This window comes from Lutjanus erythropterus, chromosome 8 (assembly GCF_056507025.1).
Source record: "Lutjanus erythropterus isolate fLutEry1 chromosome 8, fLutEry1.hap2, whole genome shotgun sequence".
In the NCBI taxonomy this organism is placed as follows: domain Eukaryota; kingdom Metazoa; phylum Chordata; class Actinopteri; order Lutjaniformes; family Lutjanidae; genus Lutjanus; species Lutjanus erythropterus.
Genome location: NC_139324.1, coordinates 7,459,393 through 7,479,290, shown reverse-complemented (window position 1 = coordinate 7,479,290; position 19,898 = coordinate 7,459,393). Strand labels below are relative to the sequence as shown.

Genomic DNA, 19,898 nt, shown 5'->3' with positions numbered 1-19,898 from the left:
ACGCTGGAACAAATCCGTTCATACGAGTGGTTCTTGCATGAGGCCCAGTGTTCCTTTTTGACATTTTTTTTCCAACAGTCAACTTTGATAAATCCTTTCTCATCAAACTTGTTGCCAACAGACTTAGTTCTTTTGTTGCTCCATTGTGGTTTGTTTCATTAGTGCATAAACACACGTCTATACTGAAGTCTGAAAGTTGTAATCTGAACGGAAATGTATTGAAATTTCCCAACAAAAACTGCAATACTTTAAAAAAGTCTATAAAAAAAAAGTCCAGTGCTATGTTGGATGAAGCTGTGTTAGAGCTGTGTGTCTTGGGGGGACGAGGAGACTACCTTTTTCATTAGGACTCCCAAGGCTATTCGGTGAAGAGCAACATACCAAAAAAAACAACACATGTACAATAAAAACACATTTTTTTGACAAATCAACATTATAAATCACTAACAGTGGTTCTTTGGCATAAAAAATGTTCAGTAGCATGTCCGCTCCCCACGTCTTTAAATTTCAGTTACCCAACTTTATGGCCCCGAAATACGTCCCTTCTCCCTCTGGGTCCAGCATCCAAGCATTGGACACGTTGACAAACAAGGCGTCCCCGACGTCCAGCCGGACCCCTCGACCCTGCTGGGCGCAGTACATGTTATAGCTCGTGATGTTCCAGCGCATGGTGCTGCCCGTCTTCATCAACACCACGGCCTTGCTGTTCTGTTTGATGCTCTCGTGGTAGACGTACTGGATGAGCTGGGTGTTGCTAACATCCACCGGTGGGACCACCACCTGACTGCTGTCCTCCGGTCCCAGCTTGTAGTAGCGGAAGCAGGTCTTGGCGTAGACGTAGTAGAATCCTGACTCTATCACCAGCAGTTTACCCTTCTGGTAGCCCATTCTGTGGCGGTATCCATGCACGTCTTCCCAGTCGATGGTGATGGCCTTCGGATCGCCCTCTTCATAGCGAGCAGAAAACAAAGAGGTTTGGTTAATCTATTTGTCAATACATTTATATTTGTCATTTCATCATAAACAAACAAGGCAAAGAGTATTCTGTGTAAAGCCTTTCATAATTTCTCAGTAACTAGCTGGTTGGGTTGTTCGACCTGAAACAAACGAAACAAAGACTCTTCAAGCTTTTGAAAATTTTAGCTCAGTAAGGCAGTGATTCTCAAACTTTTTCAGGCATGTACAAGCCAGAATCCTACAGCGCGCTACAGTGGTTGAAGGACGCCATGAACACTAAAAAGGCCTCCCAGATGTTGACTGGATGTGAAGACAAACACAGTCTATCAACATCAACTGATACAGAACCTTTCAGCACTCAACTGGAGTTCAGTTTCAGCGTCATGTAACCTCATGTAACACATACCACTATTACTACTATAAAGTAATAAAAAATAAAAGTACAGAAAATATTGTTCGTGAAGCTGGATCTATGAAATGATTTGCATAAAAATTTACAATTATCAGAATAACTTCCAATTAAAGTGAAATAAGCTTGTGATCTATTTCGACCCAGCCCCAAAAGAACCTGATTTAATCTAAAAATATGTTACCTTTTATTAGGAGCTGACAGAAATAGAAACCAGGTCAGTATCAGCTCAACTCCTGACACTGTTCATTATTGGAAGATAGGTCAGTCCAAATTAATAAGAATTATTAACATTAAAATACCCTCTGCTACTGAGAAGTGGGCAGACTGTAAAACCAAACTCCATTCTAAAAGCAGGTATTTTATGTTGGGGTCATGTTTTTTCACAGTAAAAGTTTTTAGTTACCTCATCGGTAAAATTCTTTTGTGATTCACTTTGATCTACAGGCATAATCGGCATATATCACTTACTCAGTAACATCATAAACTAACCTGTCATGAAGTATTTACCAATGACATACATGAACTGACTGACCCCACACAATAAGAAAGTCACGTATGTGATACAGCCCACTGAGCAGGATAAATAGGAGGGTCATTTAACAAAAAATGTTGTGTTTATATGTGAATTATTTCAAAATGTGGGCCAGATTGACAGATACGTTTCAAATGCAATAATAACAGGATGTTAATTCAACTATACTCACTCTTAGAGAAGTCTTGATGTGCTCTGATTGGTAGATGAGCTGATGGCAGGCTCTCTTTTGGCGTTTTGCACCGTCTGTTTTTCCTTGTGTCTCTCAGTGCGTTGAGCACAGGCTCCGTCTGTACCTCCTGTAGAAAACAGAAAAAACTGACTGACTGATGGCAAAAAACATCACTTACATTTTTGGTATGTGTGTTTTAGGGCCTGACTGATTCTGCTGCTTCCAATATCAGGGATAAAAACAAAAGTTATGATGTTGATATATAGCAGCCAGTATTCTTTATATGAATGCACATTTTTTGCAGTGATCTATCTAAAGTGATTATAACGCTTATGGTATGTAATGGTATGTAATGGAAACATCGAATTTTACAGTTTAACAACAAACTTTATTGTCCAAAATTATACTTGGGAACTGAAACAGTGAACTTTTACAAGTATTTTTAAGAATTATAAATAAATATAAACTTTAAAATTTAAAAAACACACAAATACACTGTAAAAAATATTTAGACAACTCTCACAACTCAACATTTCAAGGCAACTTACTGCAATAGATTATTGAGTTTTAAGCGCAACTCAGATTCTTAAGTTTTGAAATCAGCTAAGAAAAAAGTTTTGCTGACCTATAATCTTTATTTGAGATAGTTTACTTTTCTTCTTCGGATAAACTTGAATTTTTGAGTTTTAGAAACTCAAAAAATAAATAATTACAACATTAACCATTATTCCCTTAAATTAGTTTACAATACATATATATATATATATATATATATATATATATATATATATATATATATATATATTTTGAAATACATTATTTTGAGTTTCTAAAACTCAAAGATTCAAGTTTATCTAACAAAAGAAAGTAAATTATCTCAACAAAACTATCAAAACTTATGATTTTGAGTTAGGCTCAAAACTCAAATCTATTGCAGTAAGTTGCCTTGAAACTTTTCTCAGCTTTTAATTTTTACAGTGTAGAGCACAATAGATGTATACATTAAACCTAAATTGAAAACAAATCTAAAAAACAATCTGCATTGTGTTCTGTTAAAAAAAAACAGTTTCATATATATATTGGACATTCTGCATATATGCAGTATAGATATCCTGAAACAGCTGTGACTGGCCAATATCAGGCTGATAATATCGGTCGGGCTCTGGTGTGTTTTGTCTGCTGCTCAGAGAAGTTACCCAACACATCTTGCAACACATCAGCAAAAGAGACATCAACAATTAACCTGCACACACACAAATGACTTTCTCTTAAAGCAACAATACAACTTTGACATATTTTACCACAGCCCTGCTCTGCTGTCTCTTTGAATAACTGTCTACTTGTATGGAATGGAGTGTGTGTGTCTCTGAGGACAGTAAGTAAATGCATGGACTGCTTGTCTGTGTGTATCATCCATTCTCCTGCTAACGTCTTATTATAGTCGTGGTTGCGCCGGGGGCCGCGGGTTTTGACAGGGAGGCCTCCTGGTGAGTGTAACCTTTCAGATAGATTGCGCTCCTCACGGATTTGGCACAAAAAGAATCTGGACTGCATTCAGCCCCAAGTGCTGATTCTATTCAAGGCCAGTGACACCACCATCCACAGTCTGAGCGGGGCTGTCATCCTCAGGCAAGACAGAGCATATACACTCAAGGAAAACATGGTTTCCAAGCAAGTAAACAGTTACTGCACCGGAGCTGCCAACTCTCTTACACATCTGGCATGAGATTAAAATATCAGGCGCAAGTGTTTTCTTTTCTGCCTCTGCCTACTGTCCTACACTCACACAGGAGAGCTCAAGGACATGTGAGATCACATTTTTGTTAAAGTTGTACAACTTTCTTAATGACGTGGAAAAGACCTGATTAAGTTTTAGGATAGATAGAATTCTGGATGCAGCAAAAGTCTTTTTTTTAGCGTTCATACACATATATACCACTCATTCTTGAGAATGTATTTTGAGGAGTTTCAATTTTTACTTACTGGGACAATATATTTCAGGGACTACAGAGTTGACATGTTATGGTTGAGACACATCTGAGAGAAATATTATTTAATGAATTTGTCTAAAAATAGAAAGTTTACCAGTGCTTGAACAGTATTCCTGCTTCTTTAAACCAGGAAGTGAGACAGGGGTCCTTAAGGAATAGCTAACTCTTTTTATGCCTGATTAAATCATGTTTTTGTAAAAAATCTGACAGAGTTGACAGAAATCTGAGACACAACTTTAAAGGGCCAACATTTTCATTTAAAAAAAACAAAAAAAAACAAAAACAAAGATGATTAGAATAACACATTTTTATACATATGTTATCAGTAGTAGTTGTTAGTTTTAGATTTTGAAGATTTTTAACACATATTTAAATTGTCTTAAGTTGTGAATTCTTTTCTGGAACAAGGTTGTTTTCTGGCACAGAGCAAGTTTAGAAATTAAAAAAAAATGAAAGCAAAATCTATTATAAATTTATAAATAAAATATATTTAATACATATAAATCCTTAAAGAATACAATTTCACAAAACAAGTGAAATTGGGGCATTTTTGTTGAGAAATTTGTTTAAATTCAGGTTATTCTTCAAGTTAGCCAAAATAATCAATCCACCTGACAGGTGTGGCATATAGAGATTGAACAGCAGGATTATTGCACAGGTGTGTCTTGGCTATTTCACACAGAGCTACAGATACTAGAGCTGTTGGTAGGACAGGATTTGTCCCAGTTCTCAAGAATGTGTGATAAAAATATATATGCAAAAGATAAAAATCAATGTGGTAAACTACAAATGTCAGTGAAGAGAGAGTCTGACACTCTGGGCCTCTCCTCAGACAAAGTGCCCCAGGACAGCCAAAAATCACTGTTCTACATAACTTCAGACAACGCCAAATACAGAAGAAAGGTCTGTAATAGGGCATGTCTTACTCTGGGAAAGTAAGAAAAAGCAGTTAAATTCCCTAAACTAACTCCCTAACTATGTATTTAACAATATCACACACACTGAGACTGTTTTATGTGATCTCCCTTTGTTAACAAATGTAATAACTAATGAGATATTGTTTCCCCTGAGACTGTTCGGTGCCCCCTTTCTAGGAAGACCTGCCTCCCACTTTGAAATCCTTTGATTTAGATTCAACTGACTGAGTATTTACTGTATCCTAAATGTGTTTTAACATGTTTTATGGCTTCAGAGTAATTTCCTCTGATCCAATAATCTCAGGTATTCTGGCAGTATCATCTCACCCTAACTCTGAGCCAGCAGCTAAAAAAAAAAAGAAAAAGAAAAAGAAAAGACGGGGAAATGTAAAGTGTTGAAGTTGGTAGAAATTTTAAACACAGCAACTTTGAAAGCCACACACAGCGCCTCTGAGCACAAACACCACTACACACTCCAAATAAACTCCACCACACAGCCAGTCCCACCAACACCATTAACGCGGTTTTGCAACACTGCACCTGTGCTGTGCTAATATTACTGTCAAGTATTTATTCACTACCCAAGTCTGCAAATTTGCACGGCTCTCAAACTAAGATTAGCACTGTCTGTCCTCCAAAAACAATTTGCTGCACAAACATGTTTATAGCGCAGTGTCTTGGAATAAGACAGGGGTAAACAATGTCTTGCCAAGGCTACAAAGTAATTGTGAACGCGCTCCCAATTGGCCCTACACTGTGGGATGTATCTTGATTTGTGGTGAGACCACGTCATACCTCTTTAACCAGAGAGAACAGATTATTTATACAAAAGTAGCAGCAGCTTGGCAGCTTCCTGATATACAGTGTGATCTAGAATTAAAGTGCAGCGCGGTGATTATCACTCTGCACCAGACGGAGTTGCTACATGTCGGCCTTGAAATATGCACAAAACAAAAGTATGAATGCAGCACTTTGCTGCCATGTTTCAGGAGCTAAAGTAAAAAAAATCTGCTTCTGTGCAGGCAAAAGGTTTATTTCTCTCTAATGTTGTCCACAATTTTTTTTAAATCCATGTTAGTCAGGACTTCTTCTTTGCCAAGATAATCAATCCACCTGACAGGTGTGGCATGTAGAGAAGCTGATTGAACAGCAGGATTATTGTACAGGTGTGTCTTGGTATGCTCACTCTAAAATCTGACTTTTGATTTTGAAAACTAGCTCTGACCTATGGCTACAGGTACAAGAGCTGCTACAATTAATCCATTATGAATTGATTATTAAATTAATTGCCAGCTATTTTGATAATAAATTAATCGGTGAGTAATTTCTTTTAAAGATAGAACTGTTAAAATTCTCTGATTCCAGCATCTTAGATAGAGTTTCTTTACTAATAATAAACTGAAAAACAAATTTTGACATTACTTTGGGCTTTGAGAAACAATGATTGACATTTTTCACCATTTTCTGACATTTTGTGGACCAAACAACTATTTGAGAGAAATTTAAAAAACTGACAGATTAGTCAATAATGAAAACAACAACAGATACAACACAGTCATGACCCTCCCTACTCTGATTGGCTTACGCTGATATTCCATCACTCCTGAGACACTGATAATGAATCACTCCTCATGTCTGAGGGCCCGGTCACATGTACACAAATACAGGGTCATTTCATGTAGGAACTACTTTCTTTCTATTAGAAATAGAGTAGTTCCCATAGATTCTACTGCAGAAAGAAAGTAATTCCTACATAAAACTGCTGACAAGGTCTGTGGATTTTTCTCGAGTAACTGGCTCAGAAACCGGCTGGAAAGAAACATTGCTGTTGAGTTTTTTCAATGTATTTTTGGTGCCTTTAGTATTAGTGCCATCTGGTTCCATATATTGGAGAGAAGGCAGAGATCTCTAAGGCGGATATCTCCAAAACTCTGCAACTCACACCAAAACAGTATAGATGGATAAACAGTGCTACAGTTGGTTTAGATTTTTTGGGGGCGAACTGTTCCTTTAAACCTGACAGACTCAACCAATGAAGGCAATGAGCACTAAGCAGGGAAAGGCAAAGTAGAGAAAAATGTGGTGTCTGTAGCTCTATGTGAAATAGCCATGATAAATGTCTTTATTCAAGATCAAACTGCAGTCGTCTTTATGCCACACCAGTCAGGTGGATGGATTATCTTGGCAAAGAAGAAATGCTCATTAACATGGACTTTAACAAATTTGTGAACAAACCTTTGTGTGCTCAGAAGTGCTCAGAAACTTGAGTGTTGGGTTTAGATTTTGTTCCGTGCACATCCAGCTACTGCTGACTTGATTTCACAAGCTTGGTTCTGGATTACCACAGTGTATGCAGGCTTCAGTTCAGCCCTTTAACTATGCACCACATGCATCATTCACCGTCTCTATTATGCTGATGAGTGGTTTCTAAGATGCTCCGCTAGAACAAAAGTCCTCTCACTCACAACTTGGCCACCAAAGCAGATTGTCTCTTTGTGTTTCATTCTGCATCAGTCAGACCTCCTTCTTACACAGTTGTACAGATCTCCACAGACTGTAAACATTCACATCATGAGCTGTGTCTGATTCATGGTCCTGTGTTCTCACCACTCCTGAGATCACACTGACCACAGCCCCAGCCCGGTGTAGGCCCAGCCTGCACATCCTGCCTCACATCAAACGCTGCGCACACCAGAGCTGAACTGCAGACCTGACAGCTGTCCACCGAGGCCCGCTCTCTAGCAAATCCCCTCAAGTGTCAGCGGAGAGCCCCGGCGGTCTCAGGGCTGACCCTAACACAACACAGCGTGGGCCAAGTGGACCTGTCACCCTGACACCTCATAAAGCTCCCAGCACGTCCCCCTGCACTCCATGGGAAACAGCCGAGGGCTAACGACACAATGAGCTCCTCAGTCCGAGACGGGCTGGGTGGTTTGCCTAAGTACTCCACCGGGGATACCCAGAGCAAACACAAATACATAATTTCAAAGGAAATTAAAGCATTATGGGAAACCAAACACTAGTGAAGCAAAGCAGTGCTTTTATTCTGTGTTGTTTTACTTCCTGGAAGGTTTTTTCGCTTTTGCTCTGCGGAATCTGTGCCAAAAAACGGGCGGCGACTTCCAAAAGGGGATTAGAAAAAAAAATATGACTTCAGCAATTAAGAATTCCTGCTTTATAACTCTCTCATGCTACTGCTGATCATCGAAGGAACACTCTGCAACCACTGACGCCAATGAGTGACTCACTGTAGTTGATGCAGTAATCTACGAGCTGTGCACAGTGCAGTCAGCTAATCAAACTGTTGGAAAAATCCTAAATGATGAGCTATTTGACCCGACATGGAAGGAAGAAAGGTGTTTTTCCTGCTGTGGTCTGACCTCTCTGCAGCCTGCGCTGGTGTTTGCTCTACAGAAGCTGTGGTATGTTCTGAAAACACATCCATGGGAAAATCATGACTTCTGTCAGTGCAAAAATTCAGATTATTATCTTTTTTAACTCTTCTCTTTAAATAAAAGTAAAACCACATCACTATATCTACTGTACTTTCCCCTGTGACAGTGACAGGAGGAAACTCCAGGTATGTCTCAAAGCATTCTTAAAGCAGATTGGTGTTGGCCTCAGAGGCATTATTTTTGGCTTTAAAGGGACAGTTCACCCTAAAATCAAAAATAAACAGTTTTCCCCCTGGCCCACAGTGCTCTTTATCCATCTAGAGAGATTTGGTGTGAGTTGCAGAGTTTTGGAGGTTTCAGCCAAAGAGATGTCTGCCTTCTCTCCAGTATAATAGGAATAAATGGCAATCAGTTTGTGGAATACAAAAGAATACATTTGAAAAATTCAAAACCAGTGTCTCCTTCCAAAAAATCATGACCCGGTTACCAAAGACAATGCTAAGTAAGTGGGTCATGATTTCTGGAAAGAGACGTTGGTTTCGAATTTTTCAAGTGTTGTTTTGTTGAGCACTAGTCGGTTGCCATTTAGTCTCATTATACTGGACAGAAGGCAGACATCTCTATAGCCAAAATCTCCAAAACTCTGCCAATCACACCAAACCTGTCTAGATAGATAAGTAGTGCTACAGGCCAGAGGAAAATATCCCCCTTAGTGGAACATCAAAGCAGAGAAAATCAGTCTACCAAGATTAGGCCTCTTGAAGCAAAAATTGCAGTAATGGCTATCAGTACTGATGTTTGATAATTAATAACAAAATGTTGTACACAGCAGGAGTCTTACTGATGAAGGGATGGTTTGGATCATTTGACATGGGGTTGCATGAGGTATTTATCCTTAGTAAGTCGGGGTGTAAGAAAATATCAATACACTCAAGTATTGCAATGTTATGTTTTGTGATACTGTATTGATTCTCAAAAACACTGTATTGCAATAGATGCAAAGATGCATGGCAGTGGTTCATTTTGTGTTGTGTTTAAACCCCCGACTGCCAGATAGCAGTGTTTTTATCATCACTCTCCTGACTGCATTAAAAATAAACTCAGATTATATACATATGGTGATTTGTTCTGTATACTATGACACTTTTCCTAAAATGAGATTTAAAAAATAGCAGTATATTACTTATTACTTTGTTTTCAGTATCGCAACATCCTGAGTCATAACGCCTGTCTCATGATACATATCATACTGCCAGATTCTTGTCCTAACAGTCAGTGTGCAGATGGTGGTTGCCACACCCCCAGTTTGGAGAAGCAGCAGGATTGCAGGTGTAGGAAGCTAATCAATGTACCGCTGTAGGGCTGTGTATTGGGAAAAATCTGGCTATACTATACATATCACAATTTAATATATTGCGATATATTGCGATACCGTAAGCACGGTGATATATTGCTATATTCTTTTAATCTAATTTTAGGAAACCTGTCATAGTATAAACACACCATATGCATAAAATACACAAATCTTTGCATGTCTCACAATATCACAATACAGTGTTTTGAGAGTTGATACTGTATCACAAGACATACTATCATGACACTTGATATTTTCTTACATCCTTATACTGCTGTGGACAGGGTCAGCAGCACGATATATTTTAGGCAACTAAAAACAATCAATATCAATTTTAGTGGACCCTATATTTATAATATTTTTACTTTACCTTGTTGTGAGACAAGAATCTGAAGTTCAATGAGTCAAACATCACCTTCTCCAAACCAACCAGACTCAATTTACAAAATCAGTTATTTTACCTTGAAGAATGTGCGCGTCTACAGCTGCCTCCATTGGTTAGTTTGTTGTTGTTATTGTGGTGACTTTTAAGTGTTCAGTCAGATTCATCAAAATTACACAATAACACAAACTAACAAATCAAGGCAGCAGTATTACAGCAACTCCTGTCTTCTGTGGGGTAAAATAACTATATATAGAATATTTTCACCACTTTACCTTGCTGTCAGACAGCCTTTTCTGACAGAAAAACCACTGTTATATAAGCCATATATTGCTCTCTCCAAACCAATCAGATTCCTATGCCAAAAACCAAGTCAGAAAATAGCACAAACTAATCGTTCAAGACAGCAGTAAACCAGCAACTCCTGTGTTCTGTGAGGTAAACTGGCTGCTTTTGCCAAAGGAGTCTGGCTGGTTTGGAGATGGTGATATTTGGCTTATGTAACGTTGGTGTCTTGTCAGAAAAGTCTGTCTGACAGCAGGGTAAAGCTGTGAAAATATTCTAAATATAGTGTAGACTTAAACTGATATATTAGTTGGCTAAAATACGTTTTGCTGCTGACCCTGTCCACAGCAGTACATTGTTTAAGTGCCAGCACTGCTGCCTTCCTCTACAAACTGAGGGCGTGTCGACCGCCATCTACTGTAGGCAACACATTCTTACAACCATACTTCAAACAATACAAGCTTTCCTTTTAATATCACAGACCATATGTATGTGCATAGTGTCAGAGCAGGGAGGAAATGTGTTAAAATGTAGTTCTTCCTCTGAGTGGACTGTCAGAGGCTGTGTTGTGCTGCAGTGTAGCCTGGAGTCAGACTCACCTCGATGGGCCGCTGCGGGGCTGTGGACAGGTCTACCTGGAGACAGAAACACACGCAGGAGGCAAGGTTAGCGAGAGCGGTGTGAAAAAAACAAACAAAAAAAAGCACAGTTTTGCCATCTCAGATGAACACTATCTGTTCTGGGAATGTTTCCCTGACAGGTGTGGGTTGGAGGAGAACTTACAGAAATGCAAGCAGCAATTCACTTTGGATGTTTAAATGTGTGTGTGTGTGTGTGTGTGTGTGTGTGTGTGTGTGTGTGTGTGTGTGTGTGTGTGTGTGTGTGTGTGGGAGTAGGAGGTTAAGTTATTTTCCGCATGTCACTCTGCATTCCACCACAGCAAGCGAAAGTCAAAGTGATCTTGAGACTGATTGCTTCTCATGTGCAGGGCTGTTGTCTCTGAATTCATGTGTTTTACATGAAATAAAATGGCCGCAAGGTTTCACACATGGTGATGCACAAGGACACACGACAATAAAAACACACTTCAGCCCTCATTTTCCAATCAGAGCTGCGTTTTTGTTTTTTTTTAAGCCACCCCTGATCAGCACATTCCTCTCGGCACGGCGCTGTGCAGATTACAGCACTCCTCTCCCCATCTCCAGGAAGTTATACAGGTGTTGAGGGCAGATGATGGTCCGGAGCCAAACTCCAGTCCGCACACAACTCCTGACTCACGCTAAAAGTGCTACCATATGCAGCTGTCGTAGTATTTGGAGGGGGAAAAAAAGGCTGTTTATCCAAAGCACCACCCATAGGCTGCTGGGTATTCGAGGAACGCTTCGATCTGCATCTCTCTCATCACAATCAGATAGAACTGTTATTACACACATAAGATAACAACATTGTGTCTCTCTTTCTGGGGTTTTTACCCCTTTGCCTCCCTCTCTTTTATTTATTTTTCCCCTCTGGCTCACTTCCAGTACATAAACTAGCATCTACCACACTGCAGAGTGTTTATGCCAAAGACAAGCCAAAGAAATTTAACACACAAACACTGAGAAGGAGACAGAGGCCAGCCGAAAGAGAAGGAGAGAAAAAGAGAGACAGATGCTCCCCAGGTGAACTTCCAGCATCCTGACGGAGCGGGGATGCGGTCTGCTCTCTTGGCTTGTCGAAACACGACAATTATTCGACTGCCGAACCGCCGTAAAGAAACAAAAACAACCGTGGCAGAATGTAAATGTTGTTCTACAAGATCACAGCCTGCAAGATGGCAAAGATGAGCTGACGGGGAGAAAGTTTGTCAAAAGTATTGAAGTGTCATGCTTAAAACAATACAATATGTGTTCACTGTAGTGTCAAAAGTAGTGAAACTCTAAAAAATGATCTAAGACCTCGCTTCAGTTCAGTCTTTATTGTTCTGCCTGAAATTTGCCTTGCAGCAAAACCAGACAATGCTCAGCAACTTTTTCTGTTCTAGCACTGTGTCAGGGTTCAACATTACTGTTTTTTTCCCACTTGCTTGGGTGGGAAAATGGACTAGTTATTAATCTACTTGTCCAAAGTTATTATCAAATGATAACAAAGATTAAAGTTAACTGTCAGGTTTAATCTCAGGCTACATCGTCTATAACAGCTGTTCCCAACCTTTTCCCCAAAGCTTGGTTGTCAAAAATCAACACCAATTCTAATTATTTCCATCCTAGAACCTTTGCCTTGGTAAATATCTATTTTCAAGCATAAGCTTAACATTTTTTTTTCTTTTAACAACCCAGCAGAGTCAGCTTACACACACTCATCCTGACCAGTAATGACTCATTATCATAGAGCTTGAGAGGTCACAGAGGTGTGGCCAACTACTCAGCTTACTACAGTATTTATGAGGTCAAAAAAGTAGCTTTTCAAATAGTTTTGCAGACAGTTTTTTGTATAAACTGTGATTTTTGTTCAAATGGGCAAATCTAATTTTGATGACTTCAGAGCAGACAAAGCCTGTGATGTTTGTTGCCCCCCTGAGTGGGGCCCGGACCCCAGATTAGGAGCCAATGGCCTATAAAATGCCAGAAAACAGTGAAAAATATTCACCCCTGTCCAATATGATGTCTTTCTATGTTGTCAGTTGCCATTTTGTCAGTCTCCAACCCAAAGATATTCAGTTTTGTGAAAAGTGGGAAATCTCCATTTAGAGAAACTGAAAACAGCACTTTCTCCCATTTTTGCATGACATTAAATGACAAATAGATTATCAAAATAGTTTAATTGTATAAGCCTTTTTTATTACTAGTGAGTTGCCAGATTTACTTGGCCCACATGGCATTTTCTGTGTGCAGGTTGTTCATTTTAAAAAGAAAGGCAAGGGGGGAAATGTATTATTTAGTGTGCCCAGAACTTTTTTCTTTTTGCTGAGGTATTTAAAGAGGTATTGAGTATCTTTTGTTTGCACTAGTATTAAATTGGGAGGTTTAAAATACTGGTGTCCTGACATGTGTTCTGATTGCATCTCTGACTTTGCACTGTCAGACCAAGTTAGAACATCCAGTCTTCCTCGAAGTTCGCCAGACTCCTCTGCCTCCAAACAGCTCTGTTTACGCTCAAACGTTTACAACTTGTGACACATATGAATTACAAATATAACCCCCAGATTGCATGTAAACATGCACCAGAGGAGAAACTGCAGCCCGGGAGCCTCAAGTGAAAACATCTGTATTTTGCAAACAAGACATCTCGCAAGACTGACGTGTGTATTTCCAGCGGGACGCTGGGATGTTGTCGCCTCAGAAGGGATTCACGATGCTTAGATTCGAGCTGGAAAGTATCTGAATCTCCGTGGAGATCTAATCAGGGCTGTCTGAGATGCTATCTATGAGTTCCGCGGTGTTTTTACATTGTTTTAGACTCTTCAAAGAGACGCCAAGGGTGCAGGAAAGCTTGGCGCACGAAACTGCAGAAGTGGCTGGATGTTGAGGCTTTGTTGTTTTCACTACCTACTTTACCTCTGAGAGCACATACCGCCAACTTTATACAGAGCCGACGAACTTATCTGGCGGTTTATGGCATTATAAAGTTGCGCAAATATGGCTGGACTATAGTAACTCGCCTGTAGCCTGGTAGAGAGCTGCTGACAGGGTTTGTGGATAAATATTTACGCACAGAACCAAAGCTTGACTAACGCACGCTGACGGCAGTGAATGACTTTGCAAAGTGTGTCATTGCGCACAGAGAGACCAAAGCAGACCACACAGTGTGACAGCGAGCCTACCTCTTGCAGATAACCTGTCAGGTGTAATAAGATCGCCACGCTGGAAGCCACCTGAAGCAATCCCATAACAGCGAGGGTCCCGAACAGGAGCGGCCGGTACGTGGGCTCCGAGCTCTGCACCTGGTGGAAGCGGTGCTGGCCCGCCTCCATGTCGACGGTGTTCCGCAGGTAGCCTCGGTACTCGCTGTGGGTAGCTGCCATGATGTGCGCTCTGTGTGTGCCGTTCAGCCCCGGGGCCAGGTCCCTGTTCACTGCGAGAAAGGAAACTCAGACTGCAACAGTCCCTATAATGAGCGGTGGGTGGGCTGAGGCGCAGAGCTCGTTCTCGTCTGCAGCCAATCAGAGCGATCCTCCGGCACTCGAGAGCAGGCAGACGAAAAAGACTGAAACAAGACTGGCAACCAGAGTGAGACCGACCTGAGCGCACGACAGGTAGAGCGGGCTCTTTATGTCTCCACAGCCTCTGATCTGAAACGCTTTAACACGTGATCCACCCCTTCTGCGCGTCCACACCCCCGGTGACACACACACGCACACACACAGTGAGGCTGAGTGTTCTGCTCAACAGGGATGTAGTGGAGAATAAACAGAGATGGGAAGTAACTAAGTACAAATACTTTGTTACTGTACTTAGTTGATTTGTCAGGTATCTGTACTTCACTGGATAATTTCTTTTTCTGACAACTTCTTATTTTTACCCCCTAAATACAAATATCTGTTCTTTGTACTCCTTACATTTTCAAAACAGACTCATTACTTTTAATGCAAGATGAAAACAAAGTAGAAAGATGTAACAAGACAAAAACAACATAAAATATGAAATATCAAAAATGACACAATAAGATGAAAAAAATGGTGGAAAAGATGTAACAAGATGAAAACAAGACAAATACGATGCAACAAGATGAAATGATGTAAAAGATGTGATAAGACAAAATGAAACAGCAAGACAAATACAACATGGAACAGGAGGAAAATGAGGTAATAGATGAAACAAAGCAAAAATGACATAAGATGAAAATTACATAAAAGATGTAACAAAGTGGCATAAAAAGACAAAAGAAAAATGATGTAAAAAATGTAACAAGACAAAAACAACAGAAAAGACTGAAACAACACAAAAGAAGTAACAAAACAAATGTGGCATAAAAGATGTAACAAGGTGAAAATGACAAAATGAGACGAAAACAATTAAAAGACATAAGATGAAGACAACTTAAAAGATACAACAAGACAAATGCAACATAACAAGAAATAACAAGACCAAAATGGCATAAAAGATGTAATGAGACAAAAATGACACGACACAAACAGCATAACAAGAAATGACAAGACAAAAACAACATAAACATAACAAGACCAAAATCACGTAAAAGATGTAACAAGGCAAAATGACATAACCAGATGAAAATGACATAAGACAAATATGACATAAGAGACATAAGAAGACGAAAACAGCATAAAACGATGTGACAAGCCAAAAACAACATAACAATACACAACAAGACAAAAATGGCATAAAATATAAAACATGGCAAAAGTGGCATGACAAGACAAAAATGACGTAACAAGACAACAAAATGAAAACGATATAATAAGACAAAAACAACATAAAAGACACAGACAGAGGGAGACCTGACCAGAAAAGGTGAGGTACAATTAGCTTTGCTAGGAAAAGCTTGGCGCACAAAACTGAGTGGCCGGATGTTGAGGTTGTGTTGTTTTCACAAGCACACACCGCCAACTTTATTAATTAACATTATTAACATTAACATTATTCATGGCATTATAAAGTTAGCTTTGCTACTTAGCTACTTTTTACTTTTATACTTTGAGCACTTTTCAGAGCCTGTACTTTTTCACTTTTACTGCAATAAAGAAGTTGAATCGGTACTTCTACTTTTACCACTAGTATTTCTTTTTTTTTTTACACAAGTATTTGTACTTCTTGAGTACAGAATATGTGTACTTTTGCCACTGCTGTCACCCATCATTCGTCACTTTACACTGTACACATTATTGAGGTCAAACTTATCAATGAAAAACAGTTTTTCATTTTAATATGAAACCAGTTTGAGATTTTGGTGCTACCCATATAAATCATTTATAAATGGTTTATAATTAGGGTCTACATTTGTTTGTATTAAACACTTAATTATAAATCATTAATAAGCTGTAACAACACATTAGATCAGATGTTTTTAAAGTGGGAGGCGGGTCTCCCCAAACAGTTTCAGGGGAGTCTCAGTGAATGGAAGTGAAACAATATTGCCACATGACATAGAGCAGCCTAATGTGTGTTATTTGGTAAAGAGATAGTTCATAGTTAGAGTAATTCTGGAGAATTGGACTATTTATACCACTTTCCTAGAGTCAGAAACTAATAACAGGCTTTGGACAGACCCTTTGTTGTAGACTGAAGTTCTGTCAAACAGTAATAGGCTATTTTGGCTCAACTGTTGAGAGTCTATGGGATCAAATCACATAATTATGATCCTCTGGGGGGGCCTTTTCAGTATTTTGTCTGAGGGGAGACCCACAGTCTCAGATTTTGAAAACCAATGTATTAGATGAAAAAAAAGCGCAACAGTGACTTGTTTCTTTATCTTTACTGTTAAACCTCAGATCTCATGGCTTATTGCACTCACTTAGCCCTCTTCATCAGCAGCATGTATTCATCACAAGTTTGCAGAATTTAACTATCAGCATCTTTGAATAGTAAAAAAATTCATTTGGCATCAAATTATCAGTTTTATACACTAAGGCTTTGGCAGTTTTGTTTCCTTTGACATGTTCAGCATGCAAGATTATACACTTTACAATGAGGCTCCCCTTTTGCCAGTTATAAACAAATGTTAGTAACTCAATAGTAAGATTAATTAGAAGTTACTGGATCCTGCCAAATAGTGAACCCACTCTGATGCATGAAAACTGTGTTATAACATGCTTATAGTTGTTAAATAAAGTCTGTGTGATAATAAATATTTGTTCTGAGTTTGGGGACAATCAGCAAGAGGGTGGGGCAATATGTTAAAATTTTCCAAGCAGCCATCATCAGCCCATCCCATGACGATTGGTGACATCTTTGCCCCCCGCTGGATGAGAGCATGTTGCAGAGCAGTGGCTGTCACTCTGCAGGCCATTACATTGGCAGAATAAAATGACAAATGTTGGCCCAAAAATCAGCCATAAAAAAAAACAGCCAGCGATGGATTTAACTCATCATCTATAGGCTTGGGAGAGAGCGATATATGGCTTACATAATGGTAGCTTCCCATCAGAAAAGGCTGTTTAACAGCAAGGTAAAGTGGCAAAAACTTCCTACACCAGTACTCCTGCTGCTTCTCCAAACTGGGGATGTGCCGACCGCCATCTACTGTAGGTAATACACTGAATATGTTACCTCGTACTACCACATTTCAAAAAAGCCAAACTATCCCTTTAAGCTGAGCACAAAGAAGCTTTCCTCCTTCAGCAGATGAATGTGAGAACAGCCTTCTGGTGTCAGTCTCTGCAGGACACCATTCTGCACAGTGAAGCTCAAACATCAAAAACAAAGTTAGAGACATTAATCTTTGTGATGTGAATTCATGCATTTCAGTATGATGTAATAAGACTAGATTGATATTTGTTTATACTGGCAGTCATTCACACAATTTCAATAGTCATTATATGCTGGTGGAGCAGCTTAAGCTCATTAGCGCTCCAGAGTTCAGTGCTACTTGCAGCTACTTGTGTTGTTCAGCCATTAGTCATATCCGACAAAACCGGAATTCTGATGAATAAAACTGCAAATTCCCTGATTATGAACATACTTGATCCATTAGCCTTTACTGTTGTCATAGCAACATAGGAACCAGGGGATTGTTTTGACAGTTGTCTCTGCCTGGACCAGCATGACCGAAGGAAGTTATGAAGAAAGTTATTCATGCATTCATCACATGTTATTGTAATGTTCTTTAACCTGGAATTGGTGAAACTGCTTAACTGGAACCGGCCCACTACTTGTGCTACATCACTTCTAGCGAATTTTGAAATAGATGACACTTTAAGCATAATTTATTTTTGTTTTAAACCACGTCTGGGTCTGGCTCCTGGTGATGCAATAGAAGACCGTTGCCATGCTTAATTTAGGTCTCAAGTTGTTGCACTAATTTGTGGGTTGATACCATCTATTACATAGATGTGGTGCAAAATGTAACCATTTCTAACCAGTTGAGATTTGATAAAATGGTCAAAAATCTCTACAAAATGCTACATTAAAGGGATAGTTCACCCAAAAATGAAAATTTAGTCATTATCTACTCACCCTCATGCCAATTAAAGGTCAGGTTTAGTTTTTTTTAGTCCATGCAACACTGCTGGAGTTTCAAAGGAACACCAAGTTGCAGATTCTCCTAAACAATGGAAGCGAATGATGAGCAACCAAAAAAGAAACATAAAATGGCTCCATACTGCTTGTCTGGTGTAATCCAAGTCTCCTAAATCCCCAACATGCCAAGATGACTAAAAAAATGTTATTTGCACCTTGTTTTTAGCCTGAATCTTCACTGTAGATCCTTGGAGCCACGTTCTTGTGCACATGCACAGTGTCTGAACTCGGTCTGTGTGGTTTGACACCAGACAAGCAGTATGGTGCCATTTTATGTTTTTTCTAGTTGTCTTTTATGTATGAAAACTGGTAACGATTCACTTCTGTAGCTTGTGAGATTCTGCAACACTGCTTTCCTGTGAAACTCCAGCAGTGTTTTGCAGACTAACAAAATAAACCCGACCTTCAATGGGCATGAGGGTGACTGAATTTTCATTTTTGGGTAACTATCAATTTAAAACCATACTTGCCAACCCTCCTGTTTTTCTCAGGAGACTCCTTCATTGCCCTCTCCTTCTTTCCTCCCAGGATCACAATTCTCCTGTATTTCTCACAATTTATGACATATGTTGACACCTATTTTAATTTTTAATTCACAACCGGTTTCTGGCACTGTACAGCATGTTTAATTCTCCAACTCCAAAAGTCTACTGTTTCAATGTGGACAACAACACAACAACAACGTACCAGATATCCCGGAAAGAAGAACGCCTGTTTCTTAACAAAAGTTTTAAGCAGAAGAGAACCACCGGAATTGAACAACAGAAGAAGACGATGTTCTGTAGCAGGAAAACATCTGTGCTCAGCTGCAGATTCGCAAGTCAGAGAGCGCCATGACCCGGGCACAGAGCCCGGACACAGCACCTGGGCAGTCCCTGAAAATCACAGCCCAGACACACATAGCTAACGTTAGACAGACTGACAGTGATGTCACACACAACAATGATACACAATATTGTGTTTAAAAATGTCTCTTTCACAAAAACTGTTTTCTCGTTTTTTGTTTTTTTTTTTGTCTGAAAAGTGGATTTTTTTGATGCAACATTCAAGTGCTTTTAATAAAAGAAGGAATGAAGCTGGAACAATTTTTTTTGTGCCATGCTTGCGCTGGCTGACAACTTTTCTTTTAAAAAAAAAAGGCAGGCAGGGAAAGAGTTAACAATGTTGCTGCAGTGTTCTTATTATTTAGTTATTTTCATTCTTAAAAAGTCACCAAAATTAAGGAAATCAAAAAGTCTCTGAAACTAAAATACTTGGTTTCAAAATCCTTCACCCTTTTTGAGGTCTCAAGGTAGACAAGTATGCATTTAGACACCAAGACCTTGAC

General features: G+C 39.4%; 1 protein-coding gene across 1 annotated transcript; it reads right to left on the bottom strand.

Moving 5' to 3' along the window:
* Positions 1-358: 358 nt before the first annotated feature.
* tnfsf11 (TNF superfamily member 11) lies at positions 359-14,501 on the bottom strand. Its single transcript, XM_084723960.1, has 4 exons — positions 14,200-14,501; positions 10,997-11,032; positions 2,074-2,200; positions 359-947 (listed from the first exon to the last, which is right to left on the bottom strand). The coding sequence occupies exons 1-4, from the start codon at positions 14,398-14,400 to the stop codon at positions 508-510; spliced, it is 804 nt and encodes a 267-aa protein (XP_084580086.1). The 5' UTR covers positions 14,401-14,501; the 3' UTR covers positions 359-507.
* Positions 14,502-19,898: the final 5,397 nt, after the last annotated feature.

Coding starts and splice junctions, on each gene's coding strand:
- tnfsf11 (XM_084723960.1), bottom strand. CDS start 14,400: ATGGCAGCTACCCACAGCGAGTACCGAGGCTACCTGCGGAACACCGTC. Junction 2,201..10,996: donor CCCCGCAGCGGCCCATCGAG/GTGAGTCTGACT, acceptor TGTTTTCTACAG/GAGGTACAGACGGAGCCTGT. Junction 948..2,073: donor ACATCAAGACTTCTCTAAGA/GTGAGTATAGTT, acceptor CTCGCTATGAAG/AGGGCGATCCGAAGGCCATC.